General features: G+C 45.7%; 1 protein-coding gene across 1 annotated transcript; it reads right to left on the reverse strand.

Annotated features, from left to right (window-relative positions):
- Positions 1 to 926: 926 nt before the first annotated feature.
- Positions 927 to 19,918, reverse strand: parp16 (poly (ADP-ribose) polymerase family, member 16). The gene is made up of 6 exons (XM_072470584.1): positions 19,644 to 19,918; positions 14,278 to 14,415; positions 12,191 to 12,397; positions 11,324 to 11,495; positions 9,672 to 9,816; positions 927 to 5,642 (listed from the first exon to the last, which is right to left on the reverse strand). The coding sequence occupies exons 1-6, from the start codon at positions 19,818 to 19,820 to the stop codon at positions 5,498 to 5,500; spliced, it is 984 nt and encodes a 327-aa protein (XP_072326685.1). The 5' UTR covers positions 19,821 to 19,918; the 3' UTR covers positions 927 to 5,497.
- Positions 19,919 to 21,700: the final 1,782 nt, after the last annotated feature.

Raw genomic sequence — 21,700 nt, forward strand, 5'->3', positions numbered from 1 at the left:
GGTGGACCCACACACGGTTACCTCCCGCCTCCAGCCGAGACCCCCGCGCCTCCCCGCCCATTGCAGCCCACCCCAACCGAGGCTAGACCCCCCCCCCCCCACCCCGGTTGTTCACCCACTCCCTTCTGAGCACAGGGGGAGCAAGCCCAGTAACCCCAGGCTCTTTGCCTGTGAACGGCATTGGCTACTCTCCTCCTAGTGTCCCTGCAGCAGCCCATCCGCCAGGTTCACTTTTTAAAAAGGAATACTAATCGAAGCCGGCGTGACGACTTGCTGGGAAGGCAGTTAGGTCATGGGAAGTCATTGGACATGGGGTGGCTCCCGTTAATTGTATGGAAATAGGGCTTAAGTGGTGATCATTAGTTTCTCGCCACGCGACAGTGGGCCCCCGATTTCGCCTTAGGGAGCAGGCCGGTTGCATCACAAACGGTCTGGCTCCCGGCGCGGTTCTCATTTTTGGCCTCTCCCCCTATTCACCGGCCTCGTCGCGTTCTCGCTCAAGAGCAACAAGGTCACTGAAATGCAGCCAATTAAAAAATAAGGTGCAAAATTCAGGCTGTAAAACTGGGATATGGAACTTCAGAATAAATAACTTGCTGCGCGTCTATCATTGAGTTTGAGGCTCGTGTTCTTCGCTGTGACATTTGTGCATTCAGAGGCTCCTCCTTGTCCTTTCACTGTCCGAGCCAAATTCCCAACAACTGCAAACTGCTGGTTTTGGTGTTCAACACTTTTAGATTAAGTTCAAGTGTGCTGTGTAATTGGACAGTCACGAGTTAAAATTATAGGAGGTACCTCTTAATCCAAAGATTGAAGAAAATTGCTAACACATTTGGGTCATTACAGGATGTTGCCCGAACACAATGCAGCAAGAAGCTGCAGCTTCCAACGGTGATTTGAAAAAATGTAAGTTCACTATAAAAACATAATTAACAAAAGTCTTTATTGGTCATTTCATCTCCATCCTCCCATCATGGTAAAAATGTTGACAGTTCAGTAAAGCAGACAGTTATGAGAAAGGCCAACATGATGAGACTTATTCCCACAGTAGAAGGCAAAGGAGGCATAAACCAGTTCTTCAAAACATTAATTGTAATATAAACAGGTTATTTAATTTAAAACTGCGATCACAGGACTTGAGGACACTCAGTCCGTAGAAAAGGAGAACTAGGATGAATCTCCATCAAAGAAGTGATCGGCGGGGCACAGGCTGTTGTTAGCACTGAGGCCAAGTATTTCCCTAGTTCAAACAGGAGGTTGGCACTGAGCTATTCAATGCAAGTCAACAAGAAAAGCGCCTAAACAGCAGTACTGGTTGTGGGGTGCGCCTCACCAAAGGCACACAATTTGGGAAACAAGAATGGAAGAAAGCAGTGGATCATAGGAACAGACGTAGGCCATATTGCCCCTTGAGACCGTCCCGCCATTGAACTGTGACGCAAATCCATATTCCTGCCTTTGCTCCATCTCTTTTATTACTTTGGGTTAACAAAAATCTGTCAATTTCAGATTTTAAAGTAACATGTAATCAACTGCCATTTACTGAAAGCATTTCTAGCGTCACCCATCCTGTGCGTGTAGACGTTTCAATCTTCACCCATCCTGTGCGTGTAGACGTTTCAATCTTCACCCATCCTGTGCGTGTAGACGTTTCAATCTTCACCCATCCTGAGCGTGGAGACGTTTCAATCTTCACCCATCCTGTGCGTGGAGACGTTTCAATCTTCACCCATCCTGTGCGTGGAGACGTTTCAATCTTCACCCATCCTGTGCGTGGAGACGTTTCAATCTTCACCCATCCTGTGCGTGTAGATGTTTTTCCCAATTTCAGTCTTGAAAGGTCTGGCTCTAATTTTTAGGCTCTGCCACCTAGTCCTAGGCTCCCCAGCCAGCAGAAACAGTTTATTTCTATCTATACCGTCTATTTTGCTCTATTAGTTTGAAAACGTCAATCAAATCACCCTTTTAACCTTCTGAATCCAGTGAATACAAACTCTGGTTTGTCTAATCTCTCCTCACAATTTAAACCTCGTGAGTCCAGGGGCGAGATTCTCTGTCCTGCCGCACACGTTTTCTGGTCCGGTGCGCTCCCGCCGGCAGTGGCACTCTCCGTCCCAGCAGCTGGCCAATGCGGTTCCCATTGTGGGCACCCCCATGCCGTCGGGAAATCCGCGGGCGTAAGTGCGCTGCCGGCAAAATGGAGGATCCCGCCGCCAGAGAATCCATCCCCAGGTCTCATTCTGGTAAGTCTACACTGTACTCCCTCCAAAACAAATACATCCTTCCTAAGGTGCTGTGCCCTGAATTGCTCACAGTACGCTAGCTGTGATCTGAGGGCTCTATACAGCCAAAGAATGACATCCAACCCTTTGTAATCTCGTCCTCTAGATAGAAAGGCCAGCATTCCATTCGACTAACATTCCATTTGACTGTTTAATTATTTTATGCATTCATTCATGATATTTTGATTTATATATCTGGACTCCCATTATTGCTAGTATTTCCACATTTACAAAGTACCCTGCTCTATCCTTTTTAGGCCCAAAGTGGAAGATTTCATATTAACACATATTGAAATCCATCTAACCATTCACTAAATCTACCAATGTCTCTGTAATTTAATGCTACCATCTACGCTGCTTACAATGCCGCCTCGGTGTCATCAGCAAATTTGGATATGGGGCTTAAATTTCCATTTCAGGCTTTCTATCCCATCACCGAAGTCACTGATAAAAACGGTGAAGAATTAAGACCCCAACACAGATTCTTGCTGAACACTGCAAACCCTCAACAGAAAATTAAACACATCTGATCAAACACAAGAAAAACTAGGCATTCATCATCAAATGCAGTGTTATTGTTCTACTCCTGTTGACCACAGGAATACTGGGTCAGATTTGAGCAATCTACATTGTTGTAATCCTGCACTTGGGAGTGAAAGAGGAAAATTACTTCATATCCCTCGCCAGATTACTGTGCCTCCAGTTCTACTAATATTCATACACCAATATAAAAGATGCGTGGAAGCAACACCAATAATTTTAAAGGCTACTGGATAGGGTCCTTTTTTAATTAGTGCAGCAAGTAGATAGAGTTTAGCCTTACATTGCAACTCATATTACAAAGAGCCAGTACATATATGCTTTTGCAAACAATAACTGTCTGTTGTGTCTCAAAATCTGGAAAAATCTCTTACCAAGTACCCCAAAAGCAAAATGAGTTTTGTCCAACATCCAGCTCCCCACCAATGTGAACCAGTCTTTTTTTTAATAAAAATGATAAAAGACAGGGCAGCACAGTGGCTAGCACTGCTGCCTAGGGCGCTGAGGACCCGGGTTCGATCCCTGCCCCGGGTCACTGCCTGTGTGGAGTTTGCACGTTCTCCCCATGTCTGCATGGGTCTCATCACCACAGCCCAAAGATGTGCAGGGTAGGTGGATTGGCCATGCTAAATTGCTCTTTAATTGGAAAAATGATTGGGTACTCTAAACTTGTATTTAAAAAATGATAAAAGATATTTAAGCAACAATGTACCTTTTGACAAACTAGACACAAAATCAACCAAAGTCACAACATTGAAATTACATCAGTGTCAAGGTATATCCAGCTGGTAACCAAATATTGATCATAGAATTCATAGAATTTACAGTGCAGAAGGCGGCCATTCGGCCCATCGAGTCTGCACCGGCTCTTGGAAAGAGCACCCTACCCAAGGTCAACACCTCCATTCTATCCCCATAACCCAGTAAACCCACCCAACACTAAGGGCAATTTTGGACACTAAGGACAATTTATCATGGCCAATCCACCTAACCTGCAAGAGATAAGAGATAGAAAGTGATCTATACTGAGGTAAACTGGAGCCAGAACCAAACAAGCAGATTATAACTCCAAATAGGCACTGGATGGATAGCATGGCCTGCTATTATTCGATTTTCGGTGTGCTTCGTGTTATTAGATGAAGCAATGTTGGATTACAGAGATGGAAGGGATTAGTTTGCTTCACATCCAATGGCATTAGTGCCATACGTTGGTGTGATCAATTGAACAAAATCTAAAATTACACTTGAGAAAATTTATCGGCTAGAAATATCCATTATTCTTGGTATTATTTCCATAGCTAAATATTGCACTAAGCAAGTCTTATCAATCAGATGAATAATATATATTAGATAAATATTTCACACACGTTGGGTACAGGAGTAGATTATAATACAGAAGCCGTAAAAGCTGCAGAGAGGGTAGCGCGGTGACGCAGTGGTTAGCACTGCTGCCGCCGAGGACCAGGGTTTGATCCCGGCCCCGGGTCACTGTCCATGTGGAGTTTGTACATTCTACCCGTGTCTGCGTGGGTCTCACCACCACAACCCAAAGATGTGTAGGGTAGGTGGATTGGCTACGCTAAAAAATAAAAGCTGCAGGTAATATTCGACTGAAATCATGTCAGTAATCCAAGGAAGAATAAATTCACTCTGCAGCCTGAAAACTGCTCTCCATATCGGAGCTATTAAACTCTTGCATCAAAAAGCAAGAAAGCCTTGCCTGCACAGTGCCAGATGCAGCATATGCTTTGAGTTAGTATTGGGCAAGTTGCTATTCGACAGCTAACATCAAACTCCACGTAACATTTCAGTCTAAGGGTATAAAAATGGATAAATACAGTTTAAAGTTATTCACTGTACATTCTTTATTTTTCATTGCTCTTGTTTCCTCCCCAAGGATCTCATCGTGGAATTTTTGCAAAATAATGCAGGGAGAACAAATAGCGAGCCAGTTACTGGGACACTGCTGCTATCTTGGATGCCAAATAGGTCATATTTTACATTACTACTGTAAAGAACATATAAAATAGGCTCTGAGCATGCTTGGAAGGCCACCTGATAATTGGGTTTACATTGCAGTATTAGGAACAATTAAAGTTTTTCTAATACCCTTATCTTGTATTTGGTTCGCTCGAGGGTCACAATGATGTCTGCTCCCCAATGGCTGCCAACGTCAGAATTTAGAAAGTGGCAGCAATATATAAACTCTAAATGCAGGTTTCAGTTGTCTCCAATGCACTGGAGGCCTAGGTCACTAAGATGCACTGAAGATTTTACCCCCACATTTAAGTTCTGACTAATTGGTGGGACCAGTGTAAAAGGCACATGATTCTATGCCTGCACCATGTTAAGCACAGAGGTGAAAACTGCCACCTGATGGAAAATTGGAAACAAAGCAGCTTCATTCCTTAGCAGTCAGTCATTACCCATGAGCAACATAAAATAACGCATTAATCGGAACTAAATGCTACTGTAAAAGAGCTGGAGTGGAACAGTACAGGAACTCCAAAATCTGAAAAACATTCTTGGCACAGTTAAGTTGTTTATAGTTTATGTAAATTAAAATTTCCTTGGTCCAGACTTGTGCCTTTCGTAACAACGGTGTCTAAGGCATCAGGTTAAGTATTGTAGTGCATGTCCATGTTTGGCCAGTAAACAAGATCGCAGCAACAAACTCATCGCTTTGATTCAAGAAATCGATTCCAGTAATACTGGAAAGCTGGCGAGTTACAGGCACCAATGGCTATGAGGAGCAACAAATACAGCATCATCATGACTATAAAACTGTGCCGGGAGATCCAGGATGGCTGCTTTGCGGGTCTGTAACATTAGAAACAGAAAATAATTATAATGCAACTTATGTCAGTTGCACATTATAAAGAAAGTGTCAAACTTTTGGTCCTTTGTAGAAAAATAACAAAACTTCTCATTTTCAAAATACAATAAGCAACTGCAGAAATAGGAAATATGTGATATAAGCCATATACGGAATTGTGTGTTTAGAATAGCAACAGGCAAAGCAATTACATAGAAATTAAAGTTTGAATGGATTTATAGAAAAGGCAGGAATTGGAAAACTTTTTAAAACTTCAATGTTCAACAGAAGGACACAGCAAGTTTTCAATCTTCAGGTGGCTGAAGGCCACTTATTCCCATCACAGTAACCTTCACAAACATAGGGCTGTTTCTTAACGGGGCGGGGGCATAGGCAGGGAGATGGAGTTTTTGTTGGGAAACTCATAGGTATGTTCTCATGATATTAGAGTGATTGTGGTAGTATATCCAATATTAGATATAATACAACACACCCTAATCTTCATTGGGATCAGGAAGCACATGTAAATGTAAATTGTGACCAGGCTGCAGGCCTGCAACTGTGTCCATGTTCTGTTCTTAATAAGCTTAGTTTAAAATAAGGACATTGGTCATCCTGTAAAGACATATGTCACCTGTTAGTGGAAGTGGCCTTGTGCATGCGTGTATGTCCGATTTCTGGCCCTGATGAGGCAGTGGGTGGAGGACAGTTCCGGGGACTCGGGAGAAGCATTTAGCCTCTCCCTGAAGCCATCTTTGCCTTCCTTCAGTCACCAGCTTTCCCCAAGGAAAGGAAACCAGGTTAAGTCAGATGGCGCCAGCCTCATTAAAACGTTTAACTGACCAACCTGCCACCTGCGAGCAGATTGACTGCCCAGCACTGTCCTGGCTCCGCTGAACCTGGAAGTTATCTATAGACTTTTCAAGCTGTAACATCGCATTCCCCCCAAACCTATCCATTTTAGGGTAAGATTCAGGCTTCCCATAATAGATTCGGTAGTATGCCACAGATAGCCTGAATTATATTCTACACTATCTGCTTGATCATTATACAGTACCCCCTCCTGCTGCCCAAATGTTCATTACCGCACTCAGCCTCCACATTTCCCCTCCCTCCCCAGTTTTCCCTCACAGGACCAGTGAAACTCCCCACCTTTGATGCAGCACAGCTCTGGTGCTCATGTAGTTGGAAAAACAGACAATGCTATTGTTTCCTGACCTTCCAAAATCTAGTTAGCTATGCACTTACAAAACAGTTGCAACCACAGTGCGAACACCCACGCTTTCTAAAAACATCAGTAAATAAAATGATAAATGGCTGATATAACTGCTCTAAGTCAGCAAATGCTCCTATTTCGGCAAGTCTTTTGAATTATAGTGAGAGGCAAAATTATTAAATGTGCCAACAAAATGGAATGTGTTTCACAGATTGAAATGGGCATCTACACCACGTGGTATATTTCCCTCCGCTTCCTTCTGTCCGTGTCAGTATAAAATGCAAACATTTGAATCCAATTCTGGTCACCACCCTACCAGAAGGCTGTGGAGGCTTTGGAGAGGGCACAGAAGAGGTTTACCAGGATGTTGCCTGGTATGGAGGGCATTAGCTATGAGGAGAGGTTGGAGAAACTTGGATTGTTTTCACTGGAAAGACGGAGGTTGAGGGGAGGCCTGATAGAAGTTTACAAAATTATGAGTGGCATGGAAAGAATGGACAATCAGAAGCTTTTTCCCAGGGTGGAAATGTCAATTACAAGGGGACGTAGGTTTCATGTGCGAGGGGCACAGTTTAGAGGAGATGTGCGGGGCAAGTCTTTTCCAGAGGGTGGCGAGTGCCTGGCACCCGCTGCCGAGGGAGCTGTTGGATGCAGTTATGATAGCGACATTTAAGAGACATCTTAACAAATGCATGAATAGGATGGGAATAGAGGGATACGGATCCCGGAAGTGCAGAAGGTTTTAGTTTAGATAGGCATCGTGATCGGCAGAGCTTTGGAGGGCTTGTTCCGGTGCTGTACTGTTCTTTGTGTTAAACATAACCTGAATATATTTGCTCACAAATACTGCCTATGACAGAAACACTTCATGAACAGATACTTCATCCCTTTTCAAAGCTCTTGCAAGTACTTATATTTTACCCTGGTGCTGGTTAAGATCAACCAAAACGTCTCCACAAAGTTTGTCTGACAGGAGTGAAGCCTAAAAGAGCCCATTCCCAAACCCCAGATTAGCCATGGTCCATTGTCATTTAATTGGATCTGTACAAAAAAGAAAACCAATCAAATTCAGTATATTTGAGGTGAAATTTAAAAAACTAGCTTTAGAATGAGTCCAATGGGACTTCCAGTGATGGGGATGTGTTGAGTAGTTGCACATAAGGTGGCTCTCCTCTGGAATATAATAAAATAGCCACTTTTGCCGAAGTTCGGACTATTCTACTCTGAAACAGAAAAGGAAGAGAAGAACAGCAATATGCCAGCAAGCAGTAGCTCAAGAGGCCGCAGCGAAGCCAGAAACGGTGGAAAAGGGCAGGAGCAGCGAGCGAGCGAGTTGGAGTCTCCGGCCATCCCCGAGAGAGGGAGACCAACGACCCGGACAATGGGCTCCCACCCCCACCTGGAGAGGAATGGGAGACATTCCTAACCAAGGAATTGACCACGATGAAGTAAGAGATCAAAGTGGCGATCCAGGTGGCAGAGGCGCTGGTAGCCTTGCAGACAGCGCTCAATGGAATGGGGAAGCTGGAGGCTCAGGGAAAGCCAATTCAGGCGCTCGAAAAGGCGTCGACCAACCAGAGCAACAGAATCATCACTCTGGAAGCAGAGATAAAAAGGTTGGAGGTTACCCAAATGGCCCGCAGGAGCCTGAAGGGGAAGGTCAATTCGCAGAATAGTGGGCCTGCCAGAGAGGATCGAGGGTAGAGACAAGACTGACTATGTGGCCCAGATGTTGGGCACCTTGGTTGGAAGGGACAGCTTTCCCAAGCCACTGGAGATCGACAAGGCCCACAGGTCACTCTGCCCAAAGTGGCGGGTGGGAGGAAAAGAATGGAACCATGGGGGGAGCATAATGACAAGGAAGGGAAGGGTTCTAAACTGGCATTAGAACCCCACAGTGCAGGGGCTCACCCACATGGCGTACACACAGCTGGCAGCCAGGTGGTCCCTGGACAAAGGGAAACCCGGGAGCGCAGGGGCTCTGCCTCACGGTGAGAGTAGCCATTTTGAATGGCCCCCTAACAAAGGGAAACCCTGGACTGCAAGGGTGCATCCACATGGTTCATCCCGCAAAGGGGAGGGGAACCAAAAAAACCTCACCAGGATAGTCACCTGGAACTTTATGGGACGTAACGGCCCAGTGAAAAGATCCAGAGTCTTCGCCCATCTGAGAAGTTTGAAAGCTGACATAATCTTCCTCTAAGAGATGCAACTGAGGGAGAAGGACCGACTGCGGAAGGGCTGGGTGGGACACACCCACCATTCCTGCTACGAGACAAGGGCTGGGGGGTCGCCATACTGATAAGCAAGAGGACAGTGTTTACAGCGGTAACGATGATTGCGCACCAAGGGGACAGAACATCATGGTCAGCGGTGCCCTGGCCGGGGCGCCAGTAGTCCTGGTGAACGTGTATGTACCCAACTGGGACGACACGGAGATTATAAAGAAGACCATGGCGGAAATCCCCAACATTGATATGCGCCGACTGATCATGGGTGGGAGTGGTTGGATTTAAACTTTGTACAGGACCCACTGACAGACAGCTCAAACCCCAGAACTGGGAAATCGACAGGCATGTTTAGGGAACTGGGAATGTTCACGGAGCAGATGGGGGCAGTGGAGTGGGCCAACTCCACCTCCTCCTGTGCAAAGTTAAGCCTCATGCAGCTTAAAGTGGTGTGCACAATTGACAAATACCCAAAAGAGCAGGTTCTTCCCAGAGGTGGAGGACAAATGTGAACGGTGCCAGGGTGCCCCATCAACCGCGCCCACATGTTCTGGAAACACTCAGTAAAATTTAACAGAAGTTGAATTTACCTTCTTCGGTGAAGTTTCTCAGAATAAATGAGCAGATATTTAACTCTCAGCAGCTGGTTGTTTGTGACAACAAAGTATTTTTGTGGAACGTCCCCACCTTCGCTGTTTCTCACCCTTGCCCTTCGTCGATCTATGCCACCAGCATCTGAAATCAAGCAGGTAACATTCATTGAACAGCATTGGAGTCTGTCTAAAAAGCTAATTTATTTAATAAATCTGAGAGAAACAATATGTTGAAAGCCTAAATGTCATGCATCACTTCCAGTGACTCTGCATCACTAAACTTGGGGCCAATATTATTTTTCTAGTTGCAATTATGGTAATGGTTCAGAGGCTTAAGATGACAAGAAAATGTTTAGGAAATCCCTTGCAAGAGGAAAATTGGTTTGTTTCAAAACTTGCATCAGGAGGCAATGAATATAGTCACAAGAGTAAGCCAATCAGTCCCCCAAGCTTTTTCCATCGTCCAATGAAATCATGGCTGAGCTGTACATTAACTCCATTTACCCACTTTTGTTCTATGCTCTCAAATAACAAAGATCTATGGCCTGAACCTTCTGCTGTGGGAACAGCGAATGACTCAATTAAAGTCGCTGATGTACCCCGAGGAAATACAACATGTGCGCATGCACGATACTTAAGTGGTAAGTACAAGATGCACTGCAGGAACTGACCCAGTCTCCTTAGACAGCACCATCTAAGCCCATTATAGCTACCACCTTGAAAGGCCAGGGCTGCAGATGTATGGAAATACCACTAGCTGCAAGCTCCTCTCCCAACCACACACCATCCTTACTTGGAACTATAATCGCTGTTCCTTCATTATCGCTGGGTCAAAATCCTGTAGCTCCCTCCCTGATAACACAGTGGTTGTACCTACACCACATGGACTGCAGCGGTTCAAGAAGGTAGTTCACCACCATCTTCTTAAGGGCAATTAGGGATGGACAATAAATACTGGCCTAGCAGCGATGCCCACATACCATAAATATTTAAGTTTAAGCTAATTGTCGGGTTTTGCCCTGCCTGGATTGCTGCATGACTGCCTACGACAGTGGGATCAGATAGCCAAATCACAGAGACTTGGCCAGCTAATGCAAAACCTTCTCAGGATGGCAGTCCAAAGTAAATCAGCAGTAGCAAAGCCTCCTACCCCAAGGTAGTAAATCCATGCTGGAGCCAAGACCAGAGGATTCAAAAGCTCCAACATCAAGTGGTCATTGGTCGTTCAAATCGCAATCAATGACAGGCATACCAATTGCACTGCTGACCAAAGATCTGGGCCTATGAATGTCAGTTCTGAAATTTGCACTTGACCCAACTTCAACAGCTCTTGAGGGAAGAAAGTTCCAGGTTTTCACAAGCCTGTGTGAAGAAGTGCTTCCTTAAGTCACTCTATACAACCGAACTCTAATTTTCAGCTTATGTCTCTTTGCTGTGGCCTCCTCTCCACAACCAGAGGAAATAGTTTCAAATACCAATTTAATTATTTAATCACCTTAAACATCTCTATTAGTTTACCGCTTAAAGTTACTAATGGATGGATGAAAGCAAGCATAGAGAGAAAAAACAGAAATTTCTTGCACAGGTACAAAAGTCATGCTTCTACTTATTTACAACATATTTATCCCAATATTCAAAGTAAGTGATACCTTTTCCTTTAACCTGGCATTTAACATCAGGATGGTCAATGATCTCACAAACTGCAACACAGCTAAGCACAGGTCCCAGAATACTTTGGTGCCAGCCGTTACCATGGGGACTGTACAGAAGAGCCAAGCTCAGGTCACTGGTAAGGTAGGTTCCTTCCCCAAAGAGAGATGTCTACGAAGAAAGAGCAATCTTTGAACGTACACAAACCTTAGGAGCAACTGAACAAAACTACACTAGTACTCTTAGGTCCTTTGCAACTTTTTTTTTTAAAGAGGTAATCTTAAAGAGGATATAGACACATGGATTTAGACTATTGCTCATATAGAGGGTAAACACTGGAAGGGCCAAACAACCTGTCCCAGTGTTATCATTTCTATACCGGTCTACATTCTTTTACCAATTTACTCGGTATCCATTTCTTACCTACTTGAAGGCCTGGAGTAAACACAAAGGCCACAGGCTGGATATGATAATGTGGAAACAATAAAAAGAGAAAATGAGACATCACACCGGGCAGTGGCCTACCCCAGGGAGTAAAACAGGGGCCTGAGATGAAGCAACACTTGTTGGGAGAGTGGAGGAGAATACTGCTATATGAGAGCACTCATTGACTGTACTGCACAGCCAAGGAGTACTCCAACGTTGGGGAACAGGAGAATGAGGGTGTCATCGGGGAATACTCAAGTAGGATTGTCAATCTACAACAATGCTAAAATAGCTGTTTAAACCCATCCTAATTGTTTTTATGTTTTAAAATTAGATTTAATGTTTAAAAGCAATGAACCGGTTATGCAGGAATGATCCTTTAAATAAAGTAATGTTTGCAATCATGTTAATTCACACACACAAACTACTGAATTCCTGACCTTGTTTAGATGACACTGTAAACCACAATGAATTATTGAATAGAAATTCTCAAGACGGCTCCCGTGAAATGCATAGATGAGATTTCGGTCTCCTTTGGTTTCCTCGAACTTGGCATTCATCTGATCACAATATTCAATCTCAAACAGGAAGTCCGGGACAGCAGCAGAGGGTGTTGTGAACCCAATCAGTTCCTGGATTTCTTCATACTAGAACACAAACAAGATTGCCTGTCAAAATTACAATGGCAAAATAAACCATCCGCTTACTGAAGTCTTTAATTTTTGGTGGTGATGGGGTGGGGGAGGGGGGCGAGAAAAGTTAACATTTTATTCACGCCTTCAAATTGTCGCCACACAATCCATGACCCGAGGGGGTTGATTTTCATCAATGCCAAATCTGTCCACAACAACTTGTAGTATGGTGTAGGGAGATAAGCCTTCTGAGCAACCAGTCCTCTGTACTTTGCAGGGTAGCTGCTGCTTCACACTCTGCACCTCACTGGTGGAATATAAAACATGCAAACTTACCACGGAATAAATCACCAGCTTCAATCATCAAAACTACCGGTTTGGTGTAGAGAAGATGGAGTTTACAAGTAAAGCTTCAAATGCTAGGATGTAACCCACCTACGTTGAAAAGATGCGATTCCTCCCACTATAGCAATACACTCCCCCTCCACATGTGGGAATGTTATGATCAAAACGGATAATGTACAATTTCTATCTTGAACTCTGGTGGAGCGTCTTTTCCTGGAAGCAGATATGACCCAGGCATCAATGTTCTAAATCCCAACGATTCTGTCAATTCCCATGCCCCAAGAAGAATTAAAATAGACCATACTCCAACAAGACCACTAACGAGCAAGAATGTTCTTCCATCTGACTGGCCACCAAAATCTACATAGCAAATAGCCCAAAATTTCCGGTCTTAACATGTCAACGTATTCAACAGCAAGCATTAGCAAAACTGCATTGAGTCTTTATGAAATGGTGTGAGAGCTATTTTGTTCTATTTCTAAGCCATCTCCAACTCCTTTAATCTGTTAAATAAATCGAGCAAGCCAAAACTGCAGCAATCAATACGATCATCAATCCAGCGTGTTAATAGGGCAGCACGGTGGTGAGCACAGCTGCCTCGTGGCGCTGGGGTCCCAAGTTCGACCCTGGCTCAGGGTCATTGTCCGTGTGGAGTTTGCACATTCTCCCCATGTTTGCGAGGGTTCCGCCCCCACAACCCAAAGATGTGCAGGGTAGCTGGATTGGCCACGCTAAATTACCCCTTGGGAAAAATTAATTGGGTACTTTTTTTTTTAAAAATTCTTAAATCCAGCGCATTAATGAAAATCCTTTTGACATGGTAAATTACCCGCGGCAGCATCTCAAGTTCTAGTTTAAAATTAACTGAGAATTAAAACACTTTAAAAGGGATGAATGAAATATCTGAGCTCTATGAATTCAAAACTAAAAGTAACTCCGCAACAAGTCACAGTTGCATCCAGAGGAGGAGGATGGCTACATCCATATCAGTGCATTTGTTACCTCCCTCATCTACAGCTCTGAACAACATTTTAAGCACGCTGTGCACTGTAAATGATATGTGTATGGTTCTTATGACACCGCACATCTACAGACATGTTTTAGTGAGGGGTAGCTCATGCACTTTAGAAGTTTGAGAATAAGACATTAGATTCTGGCAAGATTGTTTTGTGATTCCTGCTGCAAAAGATTTGCTGTCCAAAACAGCCTTTTATACTTCCATTGATTCATGGAATGCATGCAGAGCCAACAAGGCAAACAGTTGTCATCCATCACTAATTGCCCTCAAGGTAGTGGTGACCCATCTTCTTGAACCGTTGCCATTCATGTGGTGAAGGAACATCCACACTGCTGTCAGTTTGGGATTCCAGGATTCTGGCTCAGAAATGACAAGGGGGGGGTACATTTCAAAATCAGGTTGGCATGCGATTCAGAGACAAACAATCAAAATTATTCCCATACTCACCTCACAGGGAACCTCAAATGAAAGTTTCAATACTGTCTAATCATCAGTTGAAAGTTTTCAATAAAGCATTCAAAGAGGTTCTTACCCCTTTTTTCCCCAAAGTTTTAATGGATAGGTTTTTTGACAAACAGGCCCAGCTGAGAAGTTCTCGGGTTCTTTGTTGTGGGATTGTTCCAGAGTGTAGCAGCTGTTTTAAGTTTGGCAGATTCTGGGTGTCGGCAAGCTGTTGGGAGACACAATCTGTCAGTCCAAAAATACAGAGCTATAATAGCCAACACAACCATAAACTTAAAAGATCAAGATGTGGAGATGCCGGCGTTGGACTGGGGTGAGCACAGTACGAAGTCTTACAACACCAGGTTAAAGTCCAACAGGTTTGTTTCGATGTCACTAGCTTTCGGAGCACTGCTCCTTCCTCAGGTGAATGAATCAAGATTTAAGATCAAGATTTAGGTGCAAAATGGACCCAGAATTGCATCCATTGTGAAAGTGGTATTTGCCCTCCCCACCTATTTGCACATTGACAAAGATAAAATCTGCCTTGAATCAGCACAAACCGGCAACAATCAAATTAAATTGTTTTAAAAATATTCCTTGATATATTTAAGAGTGGTAATTTAGTTTGGTTTGATTAATAGAGCTGAAAATACAAGCACAAAAAATAAGCATGTTTAATCTCGACGTCAATCCACCACCTGTGAGTAACTGATTTTAAATTACTGTAACACCCGTTACCCAACCAGCCGCTCACCCCCGTCACCCAGCCAGCCCCTTACCCCGTCACCCAACCAGTCCCTCACCTCTGTCAGTCAACCAGCCCCTTACCCCTGCACCGAGCCAGCCCCTTACCACTACTCTACTCCCTGTACACACATGACTGCATGGCAAAACTTGGTTCCAACTCCATCTACAAGTTTGCTGACGATACGACAACAGTGGGCCGGATCTCGAATAACGATGAGTCCGAATACAGGAGGGAGATAGAGAACCTAGTGGAGTGGTGTAGCGACAACAATCTCTCCCTCAATGCCAGCAAAACTAGAGAGCTGGTAATTGACTTCAGGAAGCAAAGTACTGTACACACCCCTGTCAGCATCAACGGGGCCGAGGTGGAGATGGTTAGCAGTTTCACATTCCTAGGGGTGCACATCTCCAAAAATCTGTCCTGGTCCACCCACGTCGACACTACCACCAAGAAAGCACAACAGCGCCTATACTTCCTCAGGAAACTAAGGAAATTCGGCATGTCCACATTAACTTTTACAGATGCACCATAGAAAGCATCCTATCAGGCTGCATCACAGCCTGGTATGGCAACTGCTCGGCCCAGGGCCGCAAGAAATTTCAGAGAGTCGTGAACACCGCCCAGTCCATCACACGAACCTGCCTCCCATCCATTGACTCCATCTACACCTCCCGCTGCCTGGGGAAAGCGGGCAGCATAATCAAAGATCCCTCCCACCCGGCTTACTCACTCTTCCAACTTCTTCCATCAGGCAGGAGATACAGAAGTCTGAGACCACGCACAAACAGACTCAAAAACAGCTTCTTCCCCACTGTCACCAGACTCCTAAATGACCCTCTTATGGACTGATTTCATTAACACTACACCCTGTATGCTTCATCCGATGCCAGTGCTTTTGTAGTTACATTGTATATGCTGTGTTGCCCTATTATGTATTTTCTTTCATTCCCTTTTCTTCTCAAGTACTTAATGATCTGTTGAGCTGCTCGCAGAAAATTACTTTTCACTGTACCTCGGTACACATGACAATAAACAAATCCAATCCAATCACCGAACAGCCCCTCACTCCGTCACCCTGCCAGCAACTCACCACATCACCACCACACAACCAGACCTATCACCCCCCAGCCAGCTGTCACACACCCAACCAACCGCCCTGCCCACCCATCCCCCAACCAACCAGTCTCCTCCCCGCACACCTGTCCCCCAGCCAGTCCCTCACTCAACCAGACCCCCCTCCCCGCCCACCTGTCCCCAACCAGTCCCCCTCCCCGCCCACCTGTCCCCAACCAGTCCCTCACCCAACCAGTCCCCTCCCCGTACACCTGTCCCCCAACCAGTCCCTCACTCAAACAGTCCCCCTCCCCACCCACCTGTCCCCAACCAGTCCCTCACCCAACCAGTCCTCCTCCCCGTCCACAACCAGTCCCTCACCCAGCCAGTCCCCCTCCCCGCCCACCTGTCCCCAACCAGTCCCTCACCCAACCAGTCTCCCTCCCCGCCCACCTGGCCACAACCAGTCCCTCACCCAATCAGTCCCCCCTCCCTGTTCATTCATCCCCAATCAGTCTCCCTCAACCCCCCATCCATCTCCCAACCAATCCCTCTCCTCAACCCATCCGTCCCCAACCAGTCCCCCACCCACCCATTACTCAATCACTTGTTTTACAAGTACATTAAGGATAAAAGAATAACTAGGCAAAGAGTAGGGCCCATTAAGACCATAGTGGTAAATTGTGTGTGGAGTCGGAGGATGTAGGTAAGGTTCAAATTGATTATTTTCTGTCGGTGTTCACTAGCAGGGGGAGGGAGTGATGTGACGTAGGTATAGAAATCAGAGAGAAGGACTGTGATAAAATTAAAAAGAAATTAACATCGGCAGAAAGGAGGTTCTGAGCGGTCTGGCAGGCTTAAAAGTAGATAAATCTCCATTCCAGATGAAATGCCTCCCAGGCTGTTGAGTGAGGCAAGGGAGGAAGTATCAGCAACACTGACAATAATTTTCAATTCCTTCCTGGCCACAGAAGAGGTAGTAGAGGACTGGAGGATAGCCAATGTGGTACTATTATTCAAGAAGGGAGGAAAGGATAAACCAGGAAACTACAGGCCAGTCAGTCTAACCTCAGTGCTGGAGAAATTGAGACACAAACTTCATCTGCATTTGGAATGGCAGGGATTAATCGACAACTGTCAGCATGGTTTTGTTATGGGAGGTCATGTCTGACCAATTTCCTTGGGATCCAAGGAAATTTGGCAAATTGGATCCAGAGTCTGGAAACAGAGGGTGATGATTTGAAGGCCGTGTCAAGTGGGGTCCTGTAGGGATCAGTGTTGGGGCCCTTACTGTGATTTAGATAAATAATTTGGACTTGAATGTAGGAGGGTTGATCAGCTAGTTTGTGGATTATTTAAAAAATTAGTGAGGAGGATAGCCTTAGATTATAGGAAGATATAGACAGGCTAGTCAGATGGGCTAATAAATCCGGATGGCAAAGTGGTTAGCACTGTTGCTTCATAGCGCCAGGGACATAGGTTTGATTCTCAGCTTGGGTCACTGTCTGTACGGATCCGGTCTGCACATTCTCCCCATGTCTGCGTGGGTTTCCTCTGGTTGCCTCCCACAAGTTCCGAAAGACATGCTTGTTCCGTGAATTGGACATTCTGAATTCTCCCTCAGTGTAGCCGAACAGGCGCCGGAGTGTAGCAACAAGGGGATTTTCACAGTACATGCTGGACATGTGCAGGGCTGGCAAGCTGCAGCCGTGCGTACGCCTACACCCCCCACACACACACCGATCATGACGGAAAATATGGCGCCGCTTGTGCTGGACCCCGTACCCGCCCACCCCGACCCCACAGCCCACCTCATGGCCATCCCATATTACTACCCCCAGCCCTGGCAGAAGCGCCCCGGCCAGCGGCACGGCTTTCGGCAGAGTATGGCGATGCTGGACACTGTCCGCACACCCCATTTCTCTTTCCACAACCGCCACACCTGGCTCACGGCCGCTGAAACCACACGTGGCTCACGCCGTCGGGAACTCGGCCCATTGGATGCCGATTTGGAGGGGGTGGAGCATCACATTTGGCGTCAAACCGGCACCTGCTGCGATTCCGGCATCATTCCCAATTTTGCCGTTGGGCACTGGAGAATCCCGCCCATTATTTCATTGGTGGAAGTTCAAGGGTTTGCTAGGATGATCCCCAGTGGCCTCATGAGCAAAAGTTGGAATTTATTGGCATTTAGAAGAATGAGAGGTGATCTTAAAGGGCTTGCTTGTCAGGGCAAATGCTAAATATTTCCCCTTATTTTTTTTTTCTTTATTTATGGGATGTGGGCATCACTGGTTAGGCCAGAATTTATTGCCCATCACTAGTTGCCCTTCAAAAGGTGCTGGTGAGTTACCTTCTTGAACCTCTTCCCTTATGGGAGAGTCTGGGGCAAGAGCACATCGTCTCAGAATAAAAGGGATGTCAATTAAGACTTAGATGAGAAGGAATTTCTTCTGACAGTTAAAAGTCTATGGAACTCATTGGCACAGAGAGCTGTGGGGGAAAGAGTCCTTATGTATATTAAGGCCGAGATAGGTAAATTCTTGATCAGGGGCAGCATGGTTGCACAGTGGGTTAGCACTGCTGCCTCACGGCACAGAGGTCCTAGGTTCGATCCCAGCTCTGGGTCACGGTCATTGTGGAGTTTGCACATTATCCCAGTGTTTGCGTGGGTTTTGCCCCCACAACCCAAAGATGTGCAGGCTAGGTGGATTGGTCACACTAAATTGCCCCTTAATTGGAAAAAATTAATTGGATACTCTAAATTTAAAAATAAAAGTTCTTGATCAGTAGACAGTGACAGGGAAAGGACAGGAAAGTGGATGTGAAGTATTGTATAGCAGTGGAGGCTCAAAGGGCTGAACTACCATTTCTTATGATCGAGATGAATAAAATTGAGGGGCATAGATAGAGTAAACAGGAAGAAACTTTTCCCCTTGGTGCAGGGATCAAGGAGGGCATAGATGTACAGTAAGGGGCATGAGGTTTATAGGGAATGAGTAAAAAACACTTTCACCCAGAGGGTGGAGGGAACTCACTGCCTGAAAGGATGGTGGAGGCAGAGGCCCTCAGAACATTTTTAAAAGTATTTAGATGTGTACTTGCAATGCCAAGGCACACAAGGCAAAGTGCTGGAAAATGGGATTGGAATAGTTAGGTGGTTGTTTTTTGACCAGCACAGATATGATTGGATTATTGTCACCAAGGTACAGTGAAAATGTTTTTTCTGCAAGCAGCTCAAACAGATCATTAAGTACATGGCAAGAAAAGAAAAAACATAGTAGGGCAACACAAAGTACACAATGTAACTACACCAGCATTGGGTGAAGCATTAAATCAGGTCAGGCCAGGCCATAAGAGGGTCATTGGAGAGTCTGATAACAGCAGGGAAGCTGTTTGAGCCTGTTCTCAGACATTTGTATCTCCTCCCGATGGACGAGTGAGCAAGTCGAGTGCGAGGGGTCTTCGATTATGCTGCCCCCCTTTCCCCAGACAGCGAGAGGTGTAGATGGGCTGAAAAGGCCTTTTCTGTGCTGCATGCCTCTGTAGCAGCTGCCTACCCACCCAACACACACACACACATACTGAGACAACGCCCCAAACACCACCCCTCCCTCCCCTCACCTATATCTAAACTCTAGGCCCGCACTCACCAATGCATCAAAGTCCTTGTTCTCCCCGCTGAAGTAAAGGGCTGGGAAGGGCCTGAGCACCGAGTCCCTGCGGTAGCTCTGCAGGGCCGAGATGAAGAGGCTGCACTTGAGGTCGGCGGCCGGCAGGTCCCTCCTCAGGCTCTCCTCCATCGCCTCCCCCAGGCCCCGGCCCTCCATCCCCTCTCCCTCTCCACAAAAACAAGACGGGCACTCAAGCCAGAAACCGATTCCCTTCGCTGCCGAGCCCGGCGACGGCCAGGAACTGTCACCCTCGGCAACCAACACACACAGGTTTCCGGCTCCGGGTCAGGGGGTTCTGTCCACCAGTTACCATGGCGACAGGGAGCAAGACAATCCCATCACTGATACAAAGGTAACTTAACTAATGACAACCATTGAATTCAGCCCAAACAATAAGCTGACCTGACAGGAAGACTGACAAATCCCTATTTTAAACCCCTTTTAAAGGGTGCCCCTTCCAGAAAACAAAATTCCACTTCTGCACACAGTAATTACTGAAACAAACACTAATTCTGTATCAAACTGCTGTCAACATTAGCCCCAGACTGCAAAAGTAAACACTTCTAAAGGTACTCAATTAAAAATTATTTACCTATCTATTTTCCCTCTCCCTCAAATCACCCTTTCCCGTGGTTAGCTACTTTGTCAATCATTTTGCTTTCACCGTGTAAACAATCTGAAATGGCACCAACTTCCAATTTTATAGGAATTTTACTCTTTGTTGAATCCACATTAGGCAGAATGCATAGGCAGAAGTAGAAATTACAAAACCCAGTTTCTTACAGTCCTGCACTCCCCTAAGGGTCTCCTTCCCCCCAACCTGCAGCTAGGCCGGGGTTTTATACAACTGGGTGTTCTCCTTGTAAAGGGGAAAACCCACCCCTTAAAGGGGAAGTTCATATTCCGGGGTCAAAGAACAAAGAAATGTACAGCACAGGAACAGGCCCTTCGGCCCTCCAAGCCCGTGCCGAACATGTTGCCCGACTACACTACAATCTTCTACACTTCCTGGGCCCGTATCCCTCTATTCCCATCCAATTCATGTATTTGTCAAGGTGCCCCTTAAATGTCACTATCGTCCCTGCTTCCACCACCTCCTCCGGTAGCGAGTTCCAGGCACCCACTACCCTCTGTGTAAAAAACTTGCCTCGTACATCTACTCTAAACCTTGCCCCTCGCACCTTAAACCTATGCCCCCTAGTAATTGACCCCTCTACCCTGGGGAAAAGCCTCTGACTATCCACTCTGTCTATGCCCCTCATAATTTTGGAGACCCCTATCAGGTCGCCCCTCAACCTCCTTCGTTCCAGTGAGAACAAACCGAGTTTATTCAATCGCTCCTCATACCTAATGCCCTCCATACCAGGCAACATTCTGGTAAATCTCTTCTGCACCCTCTCTAAAGCCTCCACATCCTTCTGGTAGTGTGGCGACCAGAATTGAACACTATACTCCAAGTGTGGCCTAACTAAGGTTCTATACAGCTGCAACATGACTTGCCAATTCTTATACTCAATGCCGCGGCCAATGAAGGCAAGCATGCCGTATGCCTTCTTGACTACCTTCTCCACCTGTGTTGCCCCTTTCAGTGACCTGTGGACCTGTACACCTAGATCTCTCTGACTTTCAATACTCTTGAGGGTTCTACCATTCACTGTATATTCCCTACCTGCATTAGACCTTCCAAAATGCATTACCTCACATTTGTCCGGATTGAACTCCATCTGCCGTCTCTCCGCCCAAGTCTCCAAACAATCTAAATCCTGCTGTATCCTCTGACAGTCCTCATCGCTATCCGCAATTACACTAACCTTTGTGTCGTCTGCAAACGTACTAATCAGACCAGTTACATTTTCCTCCACATCATTTATATATACGAGAAACAGCAAAGGTCCCAGCACTGATCCCTGCGGAACACCACTAGCCACAGCCCTCCAATTAGAAAAGCATCCTTCCATTGCTACTCTCTGCCTTCTATGACCTAGCCAGTTCTGTATCCACCTTGCCAGCTCACCCCTGATCCCGTGTGACTTCAC

This window comes from Scyliorhinus torazame, chromosome 12 (genome assembly GCF_047496885.1).
Source record: "Scyliorhinus torazame isolate Kashiwa2021f chromosome 12, sScyTor2.1, whole genome shotgun sequence".
Lineage (NCBI taxonomy): Eukaryota > Metazoa > Chordata > Chondrichthyes > Carcharhiniformes > Scyliorhinidae > Scyliorhinus > Scyliorhinus torazame.